General features: G+C 38.4%; 1 protein-coding gene across 4 annotated transcripts; it reads right to left on the minus strand.

Annotated features, from left to right (window-relative positions):
* Positions 1 to 156: 156 nt before the first annotated feature.
* Positions 157 to 18790, minus strand: LOC128682490 (uncharacterized protein). 4 transcript variants are annotated; one of them, XM_053767196.1, is made up of 15 exons: positions 18636 to 18790; positions 18224 to 18349; positions 17354 to 17454; positions 16886 to 17006; positions 16100 to 16189; positions 14416 to 14535; positions 14217 to 14295; positions 12861 to 12985; positions 12209 to 12320; positions 10832 to 11085; positions 10302 to 10466; positions 9802 to 9929; positions 8183 to 8295; positions 6910 to 7036; positions 157 to 6588 (listed from the first exon to the last, which is right to left on the minus strand). In XM_053767196.1, the coding sequence occupies exons 3-14, from the start codon at positions 17451 to 17453 to the stop codon at positions 6989 to 6991; spliced, it is 1455 nt and encodes a 484-aa protein (XP_053623171.1). In that variant the 5' UTR covers position 17454; positions 18224 to 18349; positions 18636 to 18790; the 3' UTR covers positions 157 to 6588; positions 6910 to 6988. The 4 variants fall into 4 exon arrangements, with proteins under 4 accessions (XP_053623171.1, XP_053623169.1, XP_053623170.1 ...); XM_053767194.1 differs by having other exon boundaries at positions 16886 to 17009; XM_053767195.2 differs by lacking the exon at positions 18224 to 18349 and having other exon boundaries at positions 16886 to 17009; positions 18636 to 18783.
* Between the last annotated feature and the right edge of the window lie 2047 nt (positions 18791 to 20837).

Genomic DNA, 20837 nt, shown 5'->3' on the forward strand with positions numbered 1-20837 from the left:
GTCCGCCAGTCGCGGCTGTCTGTATAAACGTGAATGTATTGGTCCCGTTGTCACAGCACTGTTCCTTACTCCGGGCCACATCCGTGAATACAAATGAACATTAGTTGAGAGGGTTTACTGGATACGGGTACGGAGTTACGAAGTAAAAAATCATAATACAGATATAAATATTTTTTATTTTATTTTTATCGCTAACGTCTATGACATGATTCCAAGTTAAAATCTAAGTAAAATTTAAAAAATAAAAAAGCGACTTCAAGCATTACAGGAATTTCACACGAATTATTGCTACCCCACTGCTGTGTCCCGCTGCGCTGCGTCGACGCAGCGTTGCCGATGTGTTGTACATACGAAATTCAATTACACACAACACTGCGTTCATCCGATGACGGAGCGCAGCGCGACGGAACGGCGAGGCCGCGCTTTTGCCAGTACTTAATGTACATATGATTAATATGTTAGAGTTACCGTCTTATTCATAAAAAATTTAAACGTATATTAATTAAAATTATGTTTCTTTTTTTTTTTTTATGAAAGAAGGTCCGACCATAGACTAAGAAAACTATACTACGGACGAGGGAACCAAATGGGAAAAGATTTCTCTATAAGTACCAGTTAAACTGTTGTCCGTTGTCTCTATAGTTTCCAGTCCATTTCAGCTAATCTATACTATTATTATAAAGGGGTAAGCGTTTGTGAGTTTGTATGTTTGAGGCGGATAATCTCCGAAACTACCGGACCGATTTCAAACATTCTTTCCCCATTAGAAACGTACATTATCCAAGATTGCTATAGGCTATATTTTATCTCAAAATTCCCACGGGAGCGAAGCCCCGAACACACAAACAAATCTTTATAATACGCGGTAACACACCACGCGTGTTTCAGTTTACTGGCTCAATTCTAAAAACACGCGATGAGTGAGTTTGTCACAGACATCGTTTTGAACACTGAATTGAGGCTACTAAGTAAAAAACAAAATGATATTTTTAGCTTGTTCAGATTTTAATTATTTTTAAGTGTTTTCCAATTGAGTCCTATAATTATGGCTTGGACGTTCGAATATATCTTGGTTACAATGGACGAGCATAAAACTATCGGATTCAAGAATACATTTAACTAGCCTTAGTTACGTCTACAAAATATAAATAAATAATTATGTATTCCATAATAAATAACCATGTCATTCTTTAAAAAATTTAAGCACAGTTTAAAGTATGTTTTGTCTCGTTCTGTCAATGTAAAATATTGTAAAGTTCGACAGTGACAAAGCATAATTTAGCATAAAACCGCTTTGACTTTTTCATTAATAACAGGGCAAGACTTCATAATGAGGGCATTCGCCATTTTATACAGTTGACTGTTAGTACGACAGTGACTTTCGACCAGTGTGACACGTCAACTGATGAGCACATTTATCGTCTCAAGCACAAATCTTACGTGTGAAAGAGATGGAAAGATTCCCTTGCGGGTCGCCTATTCAAACAAAACTGTAGACCATCTCTGTTATTCATAAAATGCCAAATTTTGCGAAGTACAAGAGTTTAAACATTATTTAGCTTTAAGCGATCGACGGGTTAACTATTTTATGTTGTTGTATGTATAACTCACTGCATATTCTTGCATGAGCGAAATTGAAAAACAAGGTCTACAATGTTCTTTGTCTACGCATCAATGTCTCATCAACTATCGAAGTTTCGGTTTGAGATTTCACATTGTCATTCTTGACATTATATTAATAATGCTAGTATAAAAAACTGTTATTCTACCAGATACTAACTTAATGTACATATAATTTATGAATATTGCAGCGACCCTAACGTTCAGATTATGCAGCAGTTTTGAGTGACGCGCAACATTATATCGGAGTAAGGGTCGTCCTACAAATATTATTATATACTAGACGAGTTAAAATCATAGCACACTTCTACTACATCGCTCCCCCGCAAGATGACGTTCATTGAAAAGTAAGCTTTAAAACATCGTCTGAAGACACACTTTACATTACATTAAATTACAAGCAGACATGATTTTTCGTGAATCTCAAACTTACAATACATAGCGATATAATTACATAAATTTATTTGTTCAAACGTTAAGTTATATGCTAAGGAAGGTGATTTTTAAACACTAGAATTTATATTCCATATTTTTTTATCGAGTGTGTGTGTATATTAGCTAGATCTGTGTCTGGATAAAGGCATCGGTCATTACTATTACAGCTGCCATATGTAGTGGTAAGGTGTCACATACGTTAATGCAGGTAACAGTCAAGCAGTGTGCAGGTTTTCTCGTGTTTTCCTTCACCGGAAGCAAGTGGACATTTCGGTCACAGGCGAGCGTCTTAACTACTGGACCACAAAAATTCAAGTTAAATATGAATTTTATCTTAAGTTTCCAAAACATTGACGTTTTACAATAGTGTTTGAAATTCACCTTTTCAATTACTGAATGTACTTCTTTATTACTAATATTACTATAAAATCTACAGAGATTTCTCGCGTATTTACAATTTATATAAGCTATTAATAAACACGGTTACATATAAAACATCAAGAATCTCGTAGGACTAAAAAAGCTAACATCACGACAAACTTTCTTGAAGTGTCTGCTTTGAAGAAGAGACTGGGTGAAGTTTGTTGCGCTGCTTCTTCACCTGCGCTTTGGAGGTCCGCGATTGACTTAGTTTTTAGTAATTTTTGACGTCAATAAGTGATGTATATCATCCTAACATGAATAATGATTTTTTAATAACAACTATTGTTCTACGAATAACTTAACTAGTTATGTATAAAATAGTTTTTTTATTTTATTGTCCTCTCTTATCATTTGTTTGTCTATGTTTGTGCCTTTGTATTAAAACGGACAATGGGAGAAAAATCTGACCCATCAAACTGAATTGGGCCCGCATGTTGGGTCATAGCCCATACTCCATATCAATCCATAAAGTAGGCAACTGCCCCAGCAGTGGGGATATCAAAATGGCTGACGATTATGAAATAAAAACTGAATTAAAAATATATATATTTTTCTTGTTTATGATGTTAACCCTCTAATCCTATGAAATTGATCGTGTTCTATCATAACCTTGTTATGTATATTTAAAACCTATATATTCTAAGACGAGGTACGACCTCAATTACCCTTTTATGCGTCGTAGGTTGTAAATTTTACGTGTCAATTTATATTTCGAAAACGTGGCGTGCGCGTCGCGCGTTTCTAATTGAATTCGCAAACACGCCAGGCGTGTTTTATCGCAACTGGCGTGTTGGCAGTTTTTTAAAAGATTATACAATGGCGGCCTTAATTTGATTAAACACTGAAAGCTTGGATAACAAAAATTCTGTTCATTTTATATACTTCGTTATTCCATTAGTTAATTTTTTTTAATATACTGAAAGGAACATAGAAAAAGAAACGAATTTTCTACTTAAGTTCACTCATATTCACTGCAAAATAAACACGCCAAACGTATTATAACAATCAAACCTGACCGCAGCGAACACATACACGCAGATTTCCCGCGTACATGATACTTATCTTAATCAATATCATAGTATTAATTTAAAACACTCAAATGAGACGTATATATATATATATATATATATAATATTTTTTTATTTATTTTCGTTAATATGTTTTATGTATACAGTATATTATACATACGTTTTAAGATAGGTGCACAAATATTGCGTAACACGTGCGCGTGGGTTTCTTTCTGGACCGTAATCACGTGTTATAATTTCATCCAAAAACGCACACGTACATTGCACAGCGTCTGTGCAAGTCATTACATTAAAATCCTTAATTAATTATCCTATTTTAACGAAAAATAAATGAAATAAATACAAAATCTCATCAATTTAAACGATATATTGATCGGTTTTAAGTTTATAACAAACTTCTAGAGCACCGCTCCCCCCTCGCAAAATGACGAACATTGAAAAGTGGGCTTTATGTCGTTCCCTGTAGACACACTTTACATTGACAACTCGAGAGCTGACATCGAATTCATTGTCAATGCAAAGTGTATCCACAGAGGACGCTTAAAAAACTCTATTTTCAATGATCTTCATTTTAGTAGTTGACAGCGTTGCGATAGAAGTGTGCAATGAAAGTAGAGGTTAGAATATTTTTTGTTCAAAAGTAAGTTAAGTTATTTACACTTAACAATATCCACTAATAATCTTGATTATCTTCTCTGCCATTCAGATAATATGTATACCTATTACAGAAATTACATAAAGCATTTTATATTCGAAAACGACCAAAATAGTAGGAGGTACTATATTTTAAATATGTATATAACGGCGCGTTTTATATTAATCAATTGTTAAAATCAGTTATTGTTTAAATTTTGAAATTAAGTTGTTTATCTATTATGCGTATTGCGTATTTTGTACGAGCGCCATTTATTTGAATAATCGATTTTAATTTAAGAGCGGGTAACCCCGAATCGAGTTGTGGCTGTCATAGCGGGCGACCGTCATTCTGACATTGACAGCGGCCGTACGTAATTTTTCACTCACAAACCAATTTGCTCTTAAAATCCGTTGTTATCATTGTGATTTTTAATTATTTCCGCGAATTGCTATACTGTACAATTAAACCAATGTTTCCCATGTGATAAGGCTAACTCTATCGTAGGGGGTAACCCGTTCGTTATAGCGCTTACCCTGTTTGGCTTTCCCCTTAAATGCCTGCGGGGGTAGTTTTCATCACACCCCACTCCTGTGCAAATTTGCGTAGCTCCGTGTGTAAAGAGCCTAAAAGACACGAAATGACACATTGAATCGTGTAAATAATAACGCACCGCTGTACCGCACGCGCTTAGTAGGTATTTATTGTGCATTCCAATATATTCAAATTAAGACCGTATGGCCTGAGCTTAAAGCATAAATTAGACTGCTATCTGAACGGATAAACCCTTCATATGACTTACCTCAAAGAAAGGGTTTTGTAGTCGTTGATACAGCGCTTACCAAAGCAAATTGAACGGGTTACAGCACCGAACGACTTTCGAAATCAAACCCATGGAACCAATCCCGTGAAAGGGATAGCGGTCCCTGACTAAAAGTTAAAGGGCCTGGCGCAAAATGTGCATTTCGCAAAATTTGCACACTTGACGCAGAATGAACAATTCGCCAAAACGTACACTACTCGAAATGGACACTTCACAAAATGTGCACTGCTCAAAATGTACACTTAGCAAAATGTACACTAATGTCCGCTTCTCAATATGACAGCCTCGCACAATGTGCGTTTCGCTCAATTTGTGGGTGATAGAGAAGAATCTACAATTCATAGCATTTTCCCTTGATAGACTTTTACAATATTCGCGGGAAGAGAAGTAGCTGGCACATTCTATGTTTTTCCTTCACTCAGACCAGACCAGAACAGAATAACCAGATATTTTTTTAGTTTTATACATTTATATATTCATACAATACAATAATGTGCTAAGATATATTTTTTTAAATTATTAATTACCTACTTTCTGGAATAAAAAAAAAACACGTCTAGATTTTGATATAAGTACTTAAGTACTCAAACAAATGGGGGTTATAATTGGCTACTCAACTGAATAAAACATAAAATGTATGTAGTTATTCACATAACACGATAATTTAATGTCACATCAATTGATAGATACTATTATTATAAAGAGGTAAGCGTTTGTGAGTTTGTATGTTTGAGGCGGATAATCTCCGAAACTACCGAACCGATTTAAATTCTTTCTATATTAGAAAGGTACATTACCCAAGATTGATAGGCTATATTTTATATCAAAATTCCCACGGGAGCGAAGCCCCGGGCAACATCTAGTTGATAGATATATTAGTGTGACGATTATATAACAATGCAAATGTTATATTTAAATATTATAACTATATGAGGCGATACTCGATTTGTACCTGTAAGAGATGACTTAAAGTAATTATGTAATTAATTTATGACCATCATGAATATCAATGTGATATTAAATTATCGTGTTTGATTAATTTAAATTAGTAAATCTCGTAATCAATAAAGGGTGAATTTCATGACTGTTTGAACGCGGCGTGTAGCGTTACATTAGTGTCGCACATTTTTTTGAATAATCTTTTTTTTTAAATAAAACATTTATAAAATTAACATTGTACATTTATAAAATAGGATGATTAAATTGATTACTGTGTACGGTACAATTTAATAAACACTAATGAGAGCCCGCGGCGGAGTTCAGAACGCTCGTGAAATTCACCCTAAAACTGTTTATTGATTACGAGTTTTACTGTATTTTCGCTCTCATCGATGTATATTAGAAGTGTTTTTTGACTCCCAAATCCGTGACGTCACAATACATCACTGTCCCATAAGCTTCATATAAAATTTCGTTTTTTACATTAGTAAAAAGTATCAGATTCGACTTTGACGAATAGCCAATTATTAATTGCGTCATAACTTTATACAATTTACAGTCCGCTTCGAGACATCCCTATATTTCACTCGATACACTAAGAATAAACACTTTTTTTTTCACTAAATCACTATATATTTTGTCTGTTTGTCCAACACATAAACGCATGCCTAAACTGCTAGGTCACCCTGAAAAACAAAAACGAAAACAATTATTTTATACAATTTTTTATCTATTAGCGGCCCATCCCGGCTTCGCTCGGGTAAAAGGATAGTAAATTATACACCCAAACATTCCTACGGAATCACACTATCTATTGATGCGATTTTTTTACGCCAACTCTGGGCTTTTGGGCGTCACAGCTCCGAATGCAACACGCGAAGATGAGTGTTTGGTGTGATTATATCGTTCAGTATCCCATAACACAAGTGTCGAACTTACTTTGGGGGCTAACTCGATCTGTGTGATTTGTCCTAATATATTTATTTATATATATAGAATCGCCTCACCGCTACACGTCGGTGCCGCTTACAGTCGCGGCGCCCCCCCCAGGTCCACGCTGAGGACCGCGGCGGGGGCGGCGCGCCCTCAGCTGCGCCGGTGCCGCCCGCCGCGGCGGCGGCGCTCGCGCCGCGTCTGTGTGGACAGCGACATACAAACACGTGTGTTACAAAACAAAAATACGGGTAGCACTCCGCGAGTGCCGGCAGAAGTGAAAACTTGAATAATATTAACGTTGTGCATTTTTGACGTGTTACGAATTTTCGATCAGGGTCACGAGTGTCCTGACGCGAGTTTAACATTTTTCTACCCATAACAAAAAGTGCACAACGCCGCTAAACAAGTTTTCACTTCAAAAAATATTGATAATCTTTCCTTTGACACTGAATACAATAATACATATTACATGATGATATACATTATAAGACCCATATTTGACAATTGACGTGTTTGAAGAACTGTCTGCGATTTGTTTGCGCCGCTTCTTCTTCACCTGCGCTTTGGAAGCCGGCAGTAGACTTAGTTTAAGTAATTTTTTGAATCCGCAGCCTTTTCTCCAAGGACGTCAATTAACAAATATAGGTCTTATACATATATTAAAAATTAGGAGGACGAATTTACGTCATTATTAAAAATGACAAAATTTGAATTAATGAATAAAATTAAAAAGAGTTGTATTTGCAATAAAATTATTGAAAATTGTTACACACAAGAAAATATAAATAAAAAGCTAAATGTACAAAACGTACGTAATAATGTCATAAACCAATCTATTAAATCAAAACATTTAGAAATTAGGCCTTCACGGGCACTTTTTCACGTCATATTCTAAATAATATTATATTTACCAAAGCTACAAACTACTAGCATTTCGGAACGACCACTGCTGAGAAGAAATGCCGAAAGAAACTCATTCAAACAGTGAAAAAATGGTGAGCCCTTCTGGCATAATGGGGACCCCATTATGCCAGAAGGGCTTACCATTTTTTAAATATACATTTATGTATCAGTTTTAACCCCCGACGCAAAAAGACTCGTATTAAAGTTTAACGTGTCTGTCTGTGTCATCGTAGATCCCAAACGGATGAACCGATTTTCGTTTACTTTTTTTTGTGTCATAGAGAACTTTATCCCGAGTGCTCTCCCGAGAGTTCAGCCGTTCAAAAGTTGTAGAGAAATGAATATCGAAAGTCTTATTTTAATTCGTCTAACAAATAAACTCGTTTAATTATTATATTAATAATAATTAGAATAAACATGTTTGTAAACAAATCGACTCACAGATCCTCCCATGTCGGCGTCCGCCCAACGCTCGTACGCGCGTTCACGTTTAAGCCATTCCTGGTATTTGTACCACCATTCTTCCCACTTCACATAATCTCCGAGGGTGAGTCCTGGAGTGAGTTCACATACTTTAAATAAATAAATAGATATTAGGACAAATCACACAGATTGAGCTAGCCCCAAAGTAAGTTCGAGACTTGTGTTATGGGATACTAACTCAACGATACTATATTTTATAATAAATACATATATAGATAAACATCCAGGATTCGGGCCAATCAGAAAAAGATCATTTTCCATCATGACCCGACCGGGGATCGAACCCGGGACCTCTCGGTACAGTGGCAAGAACCTTACCACTGCGCCACCGAGGTCGTCAAACTTATAATAATAATATTGTAAGAAAGGTTATGGATTTGAAATTGAACTAAATAGGGGCAGGCCGAAGAATGTCACACAGATTCATTCAATACACTCCATAAATGTATTGACAAAAATCTAGACAAATTCAAATTCAAATCATTTATTCAGAAATGTCATTATTAAAAATGACAAATTTTGAATGAATAAATAAAATAACAAAAGTTGTATTTCCAATAAAATTATTGAAAATCAAGTCACACAAGAAAAATATATATAAATAAAAAGCTAAATGTACAAAACGTACGTAATAATGTAATAAATCAATGTATTAAATCAAAATCAAATCATTTATTCAGAAATTAGGCCTTCACAGGCGCTTTTTCACGTCAATTTTTATATTTATAGTTATTTCTCACAAGCCACAAACTACTGGCATTTCGGAACGACCACTGCCGAGAAGAAATGCCGAAGGAAACTCATTTGAACAGTGTAGGTCCCTACTATATGATGTCTGTCAGTCTGTCACTCAGTAACGCAAGAGTTTTAATATATATGGATAGAGTTCAAAGAAATATTAAAGGAATATCGTTTTGGTACTAAGTGTTATTATTCATTGGAATAGATTTGACAAAAACGTTGTGGTTATTTTAATGTTTTGGAAAAATTTTCAAATTAACAAACGCTGAGCAAAAAAGCTGCCACGTCACGCAAAAACTACTCGATGGATTTTGATGCGGCTTTCACAGCTGTATAGCGGATGGTCTGACTTAAAATCTGCTGTTGCCTATACCTCATCGCGATACGTTGCTTAGAACCCGACATATAGAAAATAATAATCCCAACTAATATTATAAATGCGAAAGTAAGTTTGTTGCCTCTTCACGCTCTATCTACTCAAGCAATCTTCGCAAGGCGCAAGGAATCATTTCCAAAATCAATCATTCATAAAACTGACATCACCACAGTACAGATTAACTATTATAAAGTCAGACAGTAAAACTTATTCTTATTGTCTTTGTCAAAATTTGAAAAATTGTAATAACAGCGCTAACAAACGAAACACCCAAATGCGAAAGTAAGTTTGTTGTTTAACTGTTTAGACTTTACTTGCTCAACCGATCTTCTTGAAATTTTGCACACATGTAGCTTGAAGTATGGAGAAGGACATAGGGTACCTTTCATATCGGAAAATTAACGAGGGCGAAGCCGCGGACAAAAGCCAAGTAAATCATATATTTTAATCTAATACATGCCTCTGAGATAACCCCTCTTCTTGTAATAATCATAACGCACTCTGACGTCATCCCATGACGGAAGGCCGCTGGGCGCCACAGCCAACAGCTCCTCTGGATAGCTGCCCAAAGGCTCTGGATCCGCGCCGCTACAATACACATACAATTATTACAAGCTTTTATTTAACTATGTATGTATGTGTATATGTCTATTCGAATCTAATCCAAAGATGAAAAAGCGCCTCCCTCACGCCTGAAGCCAGATCTGCCGCGTGGTCTTCTTCATCTCTGTCGATTCACTCATGGTAAGCACCTTTTCACTGTCCAACACCAAGATCCATCGCCTCAATCATGGTAAGCACCTAAGTCAGTGTCCCACATAAAGATGGGTGACCGCATACTCACGAATAAAGCTCTGCAGCGGCCAGATCTGCCGCGTGGGCTTCTTTATCACTATCGACTCACTCATGGTAAGCACCTGTTACACTGTCCAACACCAAGATGGGTGACCGCATACTCACACGTAAGGCTCTGCAGCGGCCATCTCTGCCGCGTGGGCTTCCTCGTCCCTCTCTATCCTCACGTGGAGAGTCGCCTCTCTTCTAGTAATGCGCATATTCTCGAGTCGAGCCGAACGATCGGCCGACCATTGGGCCATTTTGCCAAATCGCTCCGATAGGGTTAGTCTGCGCAAGAGTAAATAAAACATTAAAGTGAGATTTTCGAAATGCGACAGTGGACACTTGATCGTATGGAGACAATTTTCGTTGGGGTCAAGCAAAAACTTAGTGTCCACAAAAATGATGGGTGACCGACCTCCATAATCGCTCCAAGGCTACTAATAGCAAGACCACCCACTGTAACTTCTATAAGATACAATTTTCGTCAAAGTCAAGCAAAAACCAACGTCCACAACAAAGATGGGTGACCGACATTCATAACGGCATTTAATACTATGTTAGGTTGTCCAGCCGAAAGACGGGGGTGACTAAGCACTTTCCAGCAAGGTGAAGCAAAAACCCAGTGTCCACAACAAAGATGGGTGACCGACCTCTGCGGCGGCTCGTCGCTGGCCGTGGTCTCACTGTCGTCGCTGTCGGCGAGCGCGGCGGCGATAGCGGCGGGCGACACGCCGCGCGCGGGCGGCGAGCGCGGGGCGCGCTGCGCGGGCGCGGGGGCGGGGGCGGGGGAGGGGGAGGGGGCGGCGGCGGCCGGGCGGCGCTCGCCCTCGCGCTTGATGTGCGCCGCGGGCAGGGGCGCGCGGGGGGGGTGCGCCGACAGCTGGGAGCGCTGCCATTCCAACACCTGCACGGCGAAAACAAACATTTTTTTAATGCCTGGCTCCAAAATGTCGTCGAACAGTTCGCCAAACTTTCGCAGAATACCGTGAACATTGCGCAGTTAGTATGAATGCTTTAATTTACCGCAATGAAAAACCAGCGATGTATACGGAATTCACCAAAGTTTGGCGAACTGTTCGGCGACAGTGTAGAGCCGGCATAAGGTTTACCGTGGACGAAGTGCGGGTTTGCTATTCACTTCTCATCATCGAATCGATTCGAAGTGAGACGCAGTGAACCAATCACATTGCGCCTTGTGACGTAACGACAACCACACTGTAATGTGATTGGTTCGCTGCGTCTCACTTCGAATCAATTCGATGGTGAGAAGTGAAACCCCGCACTTCGCCCTCTGGTCAATAAACGTTAATTAATTTTACATAGAAAAAAGATAGTGACAGACTATAACGAATGTAAGCCCGTAACGAAGTCTAAGGGACGCGAACACATGAGTGATCTTATTTTCAATCGATTATACGAAACCTGCCTACACAGATAAAAAAAAGACCATCAAATATTCACAATCGGAGCATTACCATATTTTCAAAAATAGAAACAAGTTTTTTGCCAGTGTGTTATTTTATTTAAAAAAAAAGAATAATCGCTGACGACGAAATAGGGAGTATTATTGCACATTTATCCCGTCAGAGTACAGCACTGTATGTTAGATACACAAAAGCTTTGAAGCCTTTTGGTTTGTCAATTAAAACGTTTAGAGTACTTTATTAATCCTTTCATTATGTAAGCATTCGTTTGTGAAAATATACAACACTGTAGCATATTCGGATGCCGAAATATTGGGAGAAATCGTTTTCCATAAGATAAAAAAACGCCTCACGCTGGTATATATATATATATATCAAATCAACAAATCACACAGATTGAGTTAGCCCCAAAGTAAGTCCGAGACTTGTGTTATGGGATACTAACTCAACGATACTATATTTTATAACAAATACATATATAGATAAACATCCAAGACCCGGGCCAATCGGAAAAAGATCATTTTCCATCATGACCTCTCGGTTCAGAGGCAAGCACTTTACCACTGCGCCACCGAGGTCGTCAATATATATATATAAACTAACCTTCTCCTCCCGACTCCTCTTGCTGGCCTCCCTCGCTTTGAGGAGTTCTCTAGTCGGTTGGACCGCACGCGCAGGCGCCGGTCGTTTACGATTCGGTGATTTTGATTTGGGCCTGGAGACATACACATTAAATAATAAAACAAAGTCTCTTCCCGCTGTCCGTCCCTATGTATGCTTACATCTTTAAAACTACGCAACGGATTTTGATGCGGCTTTTTTGACTAGATAGAATGATTCGAGGGGAAGGTTTATCCTAAATGATATCATAGATGCAAAAGTAAGTTTGTTACCTATTCACGCTCTATCTACTCATATGTATTTAACATGCATAATGTTGCACCCGTGCGAAGTCAGGGCGGGGCGCTGGTAATATTTATTTATAAATGCGAAAGTCTCTTTTCCACTTTCACGGCTAAACGGCTGGACCAATTTTGATTAAATTTGGTCTACATGTAGTTAAGAAAAAGACAATCAAACAAAGGCTACAATTTTTTCAAAAATTAACCCTTGGCGGTTGTGGAAAGGGGTGAAAGTATGTATGAAAAACATATTTGTTCCGCTTTCACAAAGAGAAATTCACGAGAGTAAACCAGCTGTTAAAAACTAATCCGTCTTCCTAGGAACGTAGCTACATACATAATAATTTTCTTACCTGGGTGGGGGGGGTTTAGCCCCCTTGGGGGGGACAGGGGGCGCTCCAGGTTTCTTGTTCTTAGCTGAGCACACAGAACATGATTCGTCCGAGCAACTGCTCACTGAGGACCCTGATCCGGACGACTGTAAACAAAATGTTTATGGTTTAGTCAATGCAGGCCCCGTGCACATACAAAATAGGCTGATACGGTACCTATGGTATATCCTCTATGCGAAGTTTTAGGTTTGAATTTGTGTACCGATTATCCATATTAATAGTGACTGAGTGACTGACAGACAACGGACAGCCGAAACTGCTGGGCGTAGAAAGCTGAAATTTGGTGTGTAGATACCTAGGACAGTGTAGGGGAGCACAAAGAAGGGATTTCCTGAAATTCCCACGGGATACGGATTTTTGCTCACATATTAAGTTGTGGGCAATAGCTAGTTTGTTATAAAGAGAAAAGATTTGTATTTCTGTTTGTAATTAATAAACACGAAAAAATTGTGGGACGATTTTGTTGAAATTTGACACAGTAACCTTTTAGAGTGACATAGACTAAATTTTTTATGGTTTTACGCGAGCGAAGCCGGGGCGGACCTCTAGTACGGTATATTTGTAACACTATGGATTCATACGATTCTATGTTTTTAGAATAAACTAACAAACATTTATTATCTAAATTATTTCCTTAAGTCTTACTTATTTTATTATAAAACACAAATCAAATTCAAAAAAATTCAAAAAATTCAAATTCAAATCATTTATTCACAAATTAGACCTTCACAGGCACTTTTTCTGCTGATTATAATATATATATATATCGATGTGCAACACAATTAACTTACATGAAAATACTCGTATATGAGAAACGAGATGACCAGTTCCCCCCCAAGCTTTGATTGCAGTCAGAGATATCTTATTGCATTCAATGTGTGACAAAAAAAAATATGCTCGTCGAGTTCAGTAAACCATTGAGGAGTTCCCTCGTCGGGAGCCGAACCCGAGTGCACCATTAGGTCACGCACAACATAATAATGAATGGATGACAATCATCTAAACTGAACGCGTGTGCAAAATTTCAGCTCAATCGGTTGAAGATATTTGCTTCAAAATTGAGTTGCAAGATACCACCTGAACAAACATACAGATTATATACTTCTACTATTATTATAAAGAGGTAAGGGTTTGTGAGTTTGTATGTTTTAGGCGGGGCAATCTCCGAAACTATCGAACCGATTTCAAAAATTCTTTCACCATTACATAGTTACATTATCCAAGATTGCTATAGGCTATATTTTATCTCAAAATTCCCACGGGAGCGAAGCCCCGGGCGACATATAGTATATAATAAAAATGAAGTTTAGTAGTTACCTGTCGCGGGGGAGGTGAGGGGGGCCTCGCGCGGCGCGGGGAGGGGCGCGCGGGGCGCCGGCGCGGGGGGGGGCTGCGTCTGCGACACAAACATGTTTATTGAATCTATGGCGCTAATAAATGCACATTTCTAAGCGAAAAATAAATAACAGCTGCAGACGATTTTGTTGTGTGGCGTCCATTCGTGATACATGTATACCTGATAGGGCTCCGCCTGGGGCTCCGCCGCGGCGAACGGGATTTACGCGGCGAGCGGCGAGCGAGCGGTGTTCGCGAACGTCGGGCGACCGGCGTTCGCGAACGCCGCGGCGGCGGCGATCTGTTGGCAAACAAATCCGTGATTATTGTATACTTTTGTTACACTACCAAGATGATGTCATGGTTGGAATCATTACTGATCATTGTGCACTAAATAAACACCATTTCACAGCCCGGACGCAAAAAGAGGGGTGATACAAGTTTAATGTGTCTCGTCTGTGTTGAAGTGAGTGTATATCATCCTAAATTGAATAAAGAATCTTGAATTTGAACATAGTCACTTTCACTCATTTTCGCAACTCCCAAATTCATTCACAGCTCACAGATTTACTAAGAAGTTTCTCATGAAATCGGTTAAACGGCAAACGCTTCCGAGCATGTTATTTAATTGTGTTTCTAAATGTGTCCACATACCTCGCAAATTGCTACAATTTGTCATTTTTTTTTGCCACAAGCTGGACGTTTAAGAGTTCCCTCAACTTAATTTTTAGTATGAATGTGATTCATTTTAGATTCCAAAATTGAACTTAGTTGCATTTGAATCATTCCGTAAAAGTTGATGGTATGCCTGCTGGCCAACCATCAACTTTTCTGTTCGTTCCTATCATAATTATGCATTGAGCGACGTGTGAAATTTTAACAATATTCAACAAGTGGTAAGTGAGATTAAACTTTGTTTTTTAAACCTATTTTTTGTTGACGCTTCAGTCGATTGGTCCGACTACGCCAGTCTCATGGGGAAATTCCATTTTATTTGGTATTATGTCTGTCTTTGCATCATCACCCCTCATCAGAATGAATAAATACATCTGGCCTCCCGAGACAAGAGATTCAAGTTAATTACACACAAATCATCGTGACAGGTGAAACTAAATAAAAGCTTGTAAAAATTGGTTCCACAAGCTCAATACAGCCACAGACAATAGGGCATATTACGCAAAGCTCAGCGCAGATGGCGCTACTGGCACAACTAAGGTACACAAACATTGCCAATGGAGGCAAAAAGTGCCAATTTTCTATATTGTTGCAGATTTACGATCAAGAATACCTTCTACGCAATTGTGCTGTGAGTTTAAAAGGAAGGATTTAGTGGATTTCGTCCTGAAAATAATAACACTATTTTAGGTCAATTATTTGGTCAATTGTGGTCATAAACTGATATAAACTTGATTTTGACTGAAGATCTTGCCTGTATGAAGTCCATATTTTTAATAAGTCTTCATGTGTGAAGCTTCTTTCGACCGTTCACTAGCTCGAAAATTTTACAGCGTGAGGCGTATCCCATAGTTTTCGAAGTTTTTATATCTTATGGAAAACGATTTTTCCCAATATTTCGGCATCCGAATATGCTACATTGTTGTATATTTTCACAAACGAATGCTTACATAATGAGAGGATTAATAAAGTACTCTAAAATAAACGTTTTAATCGACACAGCAAAAGGCTTCAAAGCTTTTGTGTATCTAACATACAGTGCTGTACTCTGGCGGGATAAATGTGCAGTAATACTCCCTATGTCGTCGTCAGCGATTAGAATTTTTTTTGGGGCTAGCTCAATCTGTGTGATTTGTCCTAATATTTATTTATTATTTATCTACAGTTTTCTATTAAAAATCTCTTCTCACCGAGTTCGAGAGCGTCTTCCGGCGACAGGCGATCGCTTCGGCGAGCCACCGCCCTCAAGATATAACTGTTTGTAGCCCGTGTGACGCCATCTTGAAGAAGACAATACTTTATTGTAAAAAATATAAATGGGTGAATCGCAGAGCGTATCGCAATCGCACAGCGCGGCTGCGGCCGCGCTGTCATTATGATCCGTCAATTTTCTTGCGCAAGGAATCATTTCCAAAATCAATCATTCATAAAACTGACATTACCACAGTACAGATTAACTATTATAAAGTCAGACAGTAAAACTTATTCTTGTCTTTGTCAAAATTTTAAAAATTGTAATAACAGCACTACCGCAGCGGTCGAAACGCTCTGAGAAACACCCAAATGCGAAAGTATGTGAAGGATGTCTGTTAGAGAATGCTTTTAGCGTTAAGTCGCAGAGCGTTGCGACGGCTGCGGCCGCGCTGTCATTACGATCCGTCAATTTTCTCGAGGAAAGAATCATTTCCAAAATCAATCATTTATTCAATTGACATTACCACAGCACTGATTAATTATTTTAAAGTCAGAGAGTGAAACTAATATTTGTCATTGTTGAAATTTCAAAAATTGTAACGACTGCGCGGCCGCAGCGGTCGAAACGCTCTGCGAAACACCCGCTGGTTTTTCATTGAGGCAATTAAAAGCTCTCATACACAATACACAATGTTCATGCATTCACGGAATTCAGCGAATGATAAGATGTGTAAGCTTTAACGGAGAGAATGAGAAAGCATCAATATTTCTCAGCAAATCACCTGTTTGGATCTCTCTCCTCCACTTCGAGAAGCTTCCTGTCCCAGCTGCCGGGGGACGCCTGCCTGGCCCTCTTCATCACGTTGTCGATCTCCTTGCGACGCCCGGCGGGATTCGAGGGGTCTGCTGACAGAGATTAATGTGAACCTACGCTTTGAATAACTGGAAAGTGCAGCTCTATGGCGGACGAGTGACTCGTCTGCCTCAGCCTCGCGTATCGAAACTCTTTTTGCTTCGTAGCTGTGCTCTAGAATAGGACCATTATTAGGACACCTATTTACAACATGAAAGATAGGACATATCCTCACGTGGAAGTCATACGAGGCGATTACAGGACACAGCCTATTCAGCTGTCAGGCAATAACTGAATTACCAAAGAACATTTAAGCGAAGAAGAGTGAATATTTGGGAAGACACTAGGCAAATACCCATCTCTGATATTGTGTGAATCATCCAGAACAAGATCTCACCATTGATCCGGGAATGCTGCGGATTCCTGTCCATGTGCAGCCGGTTCTTGGAGGCTGTCTCCGCTGCGCGGGAGACCGACCCGTTGCGGCGGGACGACATCCTGGTTATAGATAGTTTCCAATGTAATTCATTATACTGTATATATCACTGGATACGCCCATTTAATAGCTAAAGACATTAATAATTTGCCGACTTAATAGTATCTATCGAAACAGTTGTAACCAATCTGACACACAAATAGGTTCTAATCAACGACCACTTGTTTCCGTTGAAGGAACTTTATGAGGAAACCGGTGCTGGTTGATAATATATAATTTAGCATGTGAAATGGAGAAGGCAATAGTGAAAAACTCTATTAATGTTGCCTACAAAGTAATGTTTTATTCCACTTAATGATCATGACCCACAGCTATGATGAGCCGTAAGGATAACAATAACCAACAGATATGAATGTTTGTCAACAATTGTTGATCACAGATCTGTTAATATTTTACTAGTATTTATGTACAGTCAACTGCAAATCAATGTTGTCCTACATGGACCTCTGTGTAGTGGTATAAGCTAACTTGCAATTTTGGGTGTTGATGTGCTGTTGACTGTACTAGATTAAACAAATAAATCCAATTCTCTTTGTGTTAACAATACTGACTTCCACTTAAACATGTTCAGAAATCAATATTCTTAGTAGATTTTTTGATTATGCTAATAATACATGTACCTACTATTTACAACATAAATTTAAGTCAATAAACCAAAAGCTTACTCATCAGATTTCGTCCTACAAGTAAGTTCTATTTTTAGACCTATTGCAAGATGGCTGCTTACCTATCGATTTTTCATCACCTGACTCAATACACAAAAAGGCTTACCTTCGGCGCTCCGCTCACGGTATAGCAGGAGCTAGGGCTCCAAAGACGCGCGCGAGACGCGGGGCGAGTCCCCGGGCGCCGGCGACGGTGCCGCGCGATGGGGCTGACGCGTAGCCCGCTGCGCCGCTGCAAAGAACGGACACCTTAATACGAAAGCGGCGCGCGGGCTCATCAAATCACGACACGAAATGCCTAACGATGGCACGCGAACGACTATGAGGCCCACGCGAGGCAAGCATGCAGCCTGCGGGCTTACGCGGCGATGCCTTTACGGTACAGGCCAAACGCGATTCTTTCTCGTCACCTCCATACATCCAAGATTTCTTCTTCCCAGATCCATGGCTGCCTGTGAGATAGCTGAACATCAAAATACTAAATCCACCTTAATTAACCACAAAACAATGTTACGAACCAGCAATAATAAACACCAAAACTTTTCACTGAAATCACAGGTAATCCGATGATTGCTCGATTTATCCGTGACACACCTTGCTCGATGCATCAGCCATTTTGTTGTCTCCTAACTCCTTTCCTTTCTTCAATCTTTCACTGCCTTTCACTATAGAGAGGGGAGGGCATGCGTCAAGAGCCTGATTAGTGGAATTACGGCTCACTAATTGTGATTGGGTATTGAAAATTACATTCCTACTTTTGATTGGTCTATTATTTGGCGTTTAGTTAATACTCCAGTTTGCAATTTACAAAAATTTGCTAATAATCTTGGAAATAAAACATTTTCTTGAACGAGTGTTTGTCTCCTATTATAGGTGTATTTTATATTATTTATTTATTATAATATATGTACATGTACATATTATATTACTCATATCTAAAAAGAAGAAACCAAAGAATAAAGAGAAAGAAACAAAACAAACTGTGACTCATGCAAATGTCTTCAAATGTCACTTTGGAGTTGCCACTTTATAACTATTAATTCTATTCCAGTAGTTTTCCAAGGGTAATTTAAACCACAGGGCAATTTTCACAGCAAAAACACAAGTAAAATAAATATTTTTATTAGATAGTATTTTCATGTATTGTTATGATGTGTATTTTCGTATTTACATTTTTAATACAGCAGAATATTCCCGACACGTATATCCAACTATTAAGAAATACATTATACTTTATAATAGCTTTTGCCTGCGGCTTCGCCCTTTCGCCCTTCGCCCTAAGAAAAATTGTCAAGAGTATGTTTAGCAATTTTCAGCTTTTTATCTTGAATATTCTTAAATTACCCCACAAAAGAGGGGTGAAAAAATTGTGTGGAACTCCACACAATTTTTTACCCCTCTTTTGTGGGGTTAAGGGTTAATTTTCAGAAAAATCTGAAACGTGTATTCATTAATTTATTATAAACAACTAAAATGCAAATTTTCAAGTCACTAACTTCAACAGTGTAAAACTTTCATATAAAAGTTTTTCACCCCTTTCGGGGTGGAATTTCCAAAAATCCTCTCTTAGTGCTCATTTACACTCCCAAGGGATCCTACATGCCAAATGTCAGCTTCCTACGCCCAGTAGTTTCGGCTGTACGTTGTCTGTCATCAGTCACTCAGTAACGCAAGAGTTATATATATATAGAAGATAGATTACAACAGTACTATTTTATTAAAACTTCAAAAATGTCAAATGCAGAGGGCGTTCGATGTTAAACGTGGGGTGAAACATGGCAACTCTGTTTCCGCCCTGCCTTGGGGAAATCTTTAAGAAATTAGGTAAGTATCTCAAGGGAAATGGTGCGCATTGACGTCGGCGATGGCAAGAGTATGTCGAACCGCCATCGTTATGCCCTTTGTTTCCACGAACTGCTAAGTATGCTGCAAGATCTAAGCTCGGCAAGCCTTGACGGTGGACTTGAGATGAACCGGTCAAAAAACAAATTTATGCAAAACAGCATAAAGCACAATATCAAGCCGCATACTAAGTGTTCGCAGTGGGAAAGGTAGACTTACATACCAAAACCTAGGTCATTAACGTGGCGCCAAGACTGCAAGACTCAAATGGGTTTTTTTTTTAGTAGGTAATATTAATTTTAATAAAACTTTTTAAATTTATGAGATGAATGACAATGAAAACTTATATTAATGGCGTAACATTATTTAACCAATTTCTCTCTCTCATGTTTGCCGCCGGCGCCGGGCCTAGATCACCATAACTTCGGTTCCCGAAGAGCGCATGCCTCTAGGTAGACCACGAACAGAATAGCGTGACGATCTAGACAAATTTCAAAATAGTTGGCAAAAAACGACTAACCTAAAAACTTATGGAAGACTAAAAGGAGAGACCTTTAACAGTGGGATAAAAAAATCTAGTTAAAAAAGTGTAAGCAAAATAATTCCCAGACATTATTATAAGATCCCTTGTTATATACCATACATCTTTGCTACACGGCACTATTTATTTACCTTCAGTATTTACCAATAAGTCCTAAGCTAATATCAAAATCAAGTTAATGATTATGTGAAAAATTTATCAAGAAATAACCTAAAAGTTTTACAAACTTCAATACATTATTTTTTTTACGTTAATATATATAATTTTCGATATTTCCTTTCTTCTTCTCAGGTACGTGTTTTGATTTTTATCTTGAGTACTAAATTGTATGGTAGTA

Source organism: Plodia interpunctella, chromosome 30, assembly GCF_027563975.2.
Source record: "Plodia interpunctella isolate USDA-ARS_2022_Savannah chromosome 30, ilPloInte3.2, whole genome shotgun sequence".
Classification (NCBI taxonomy): domain Eukaryota; kingdom Metazoa; phylum Arthropoda; class Insecta; order Lepidoptera; family Pyralidae; genus Plodia; species Plodia interpunctella.

What these genes read in the sequence shown, in the direction of transcription:
- LOC128682490 (XM_053767194.1), bottom strand. Translation starts at nt 17,453, where the DNA reads ATGTCGTCCCGCCGCAACGGGTCGGTCTCCCGCGCAGCGGAGACAGCC. An exon ending in AGAGGAGTCGGGAGGAGAAG is followed by an intron (nt 11,086 to 12,208) that starts GTTAGTTTATAT and finishes TTCGCCGTGCAG; the next exon opens with GTGTTGGAATGGCAGCGCTC. An exon ending in ACGCCGACATGGGAGGATCT is followed by an intron (nt 7,037 to 8,182) that starts GTGAGTCGATTT and finishes CTGTCCACACAG; the next exon opens with ACGCGGCGCGAGCGCCGCCG.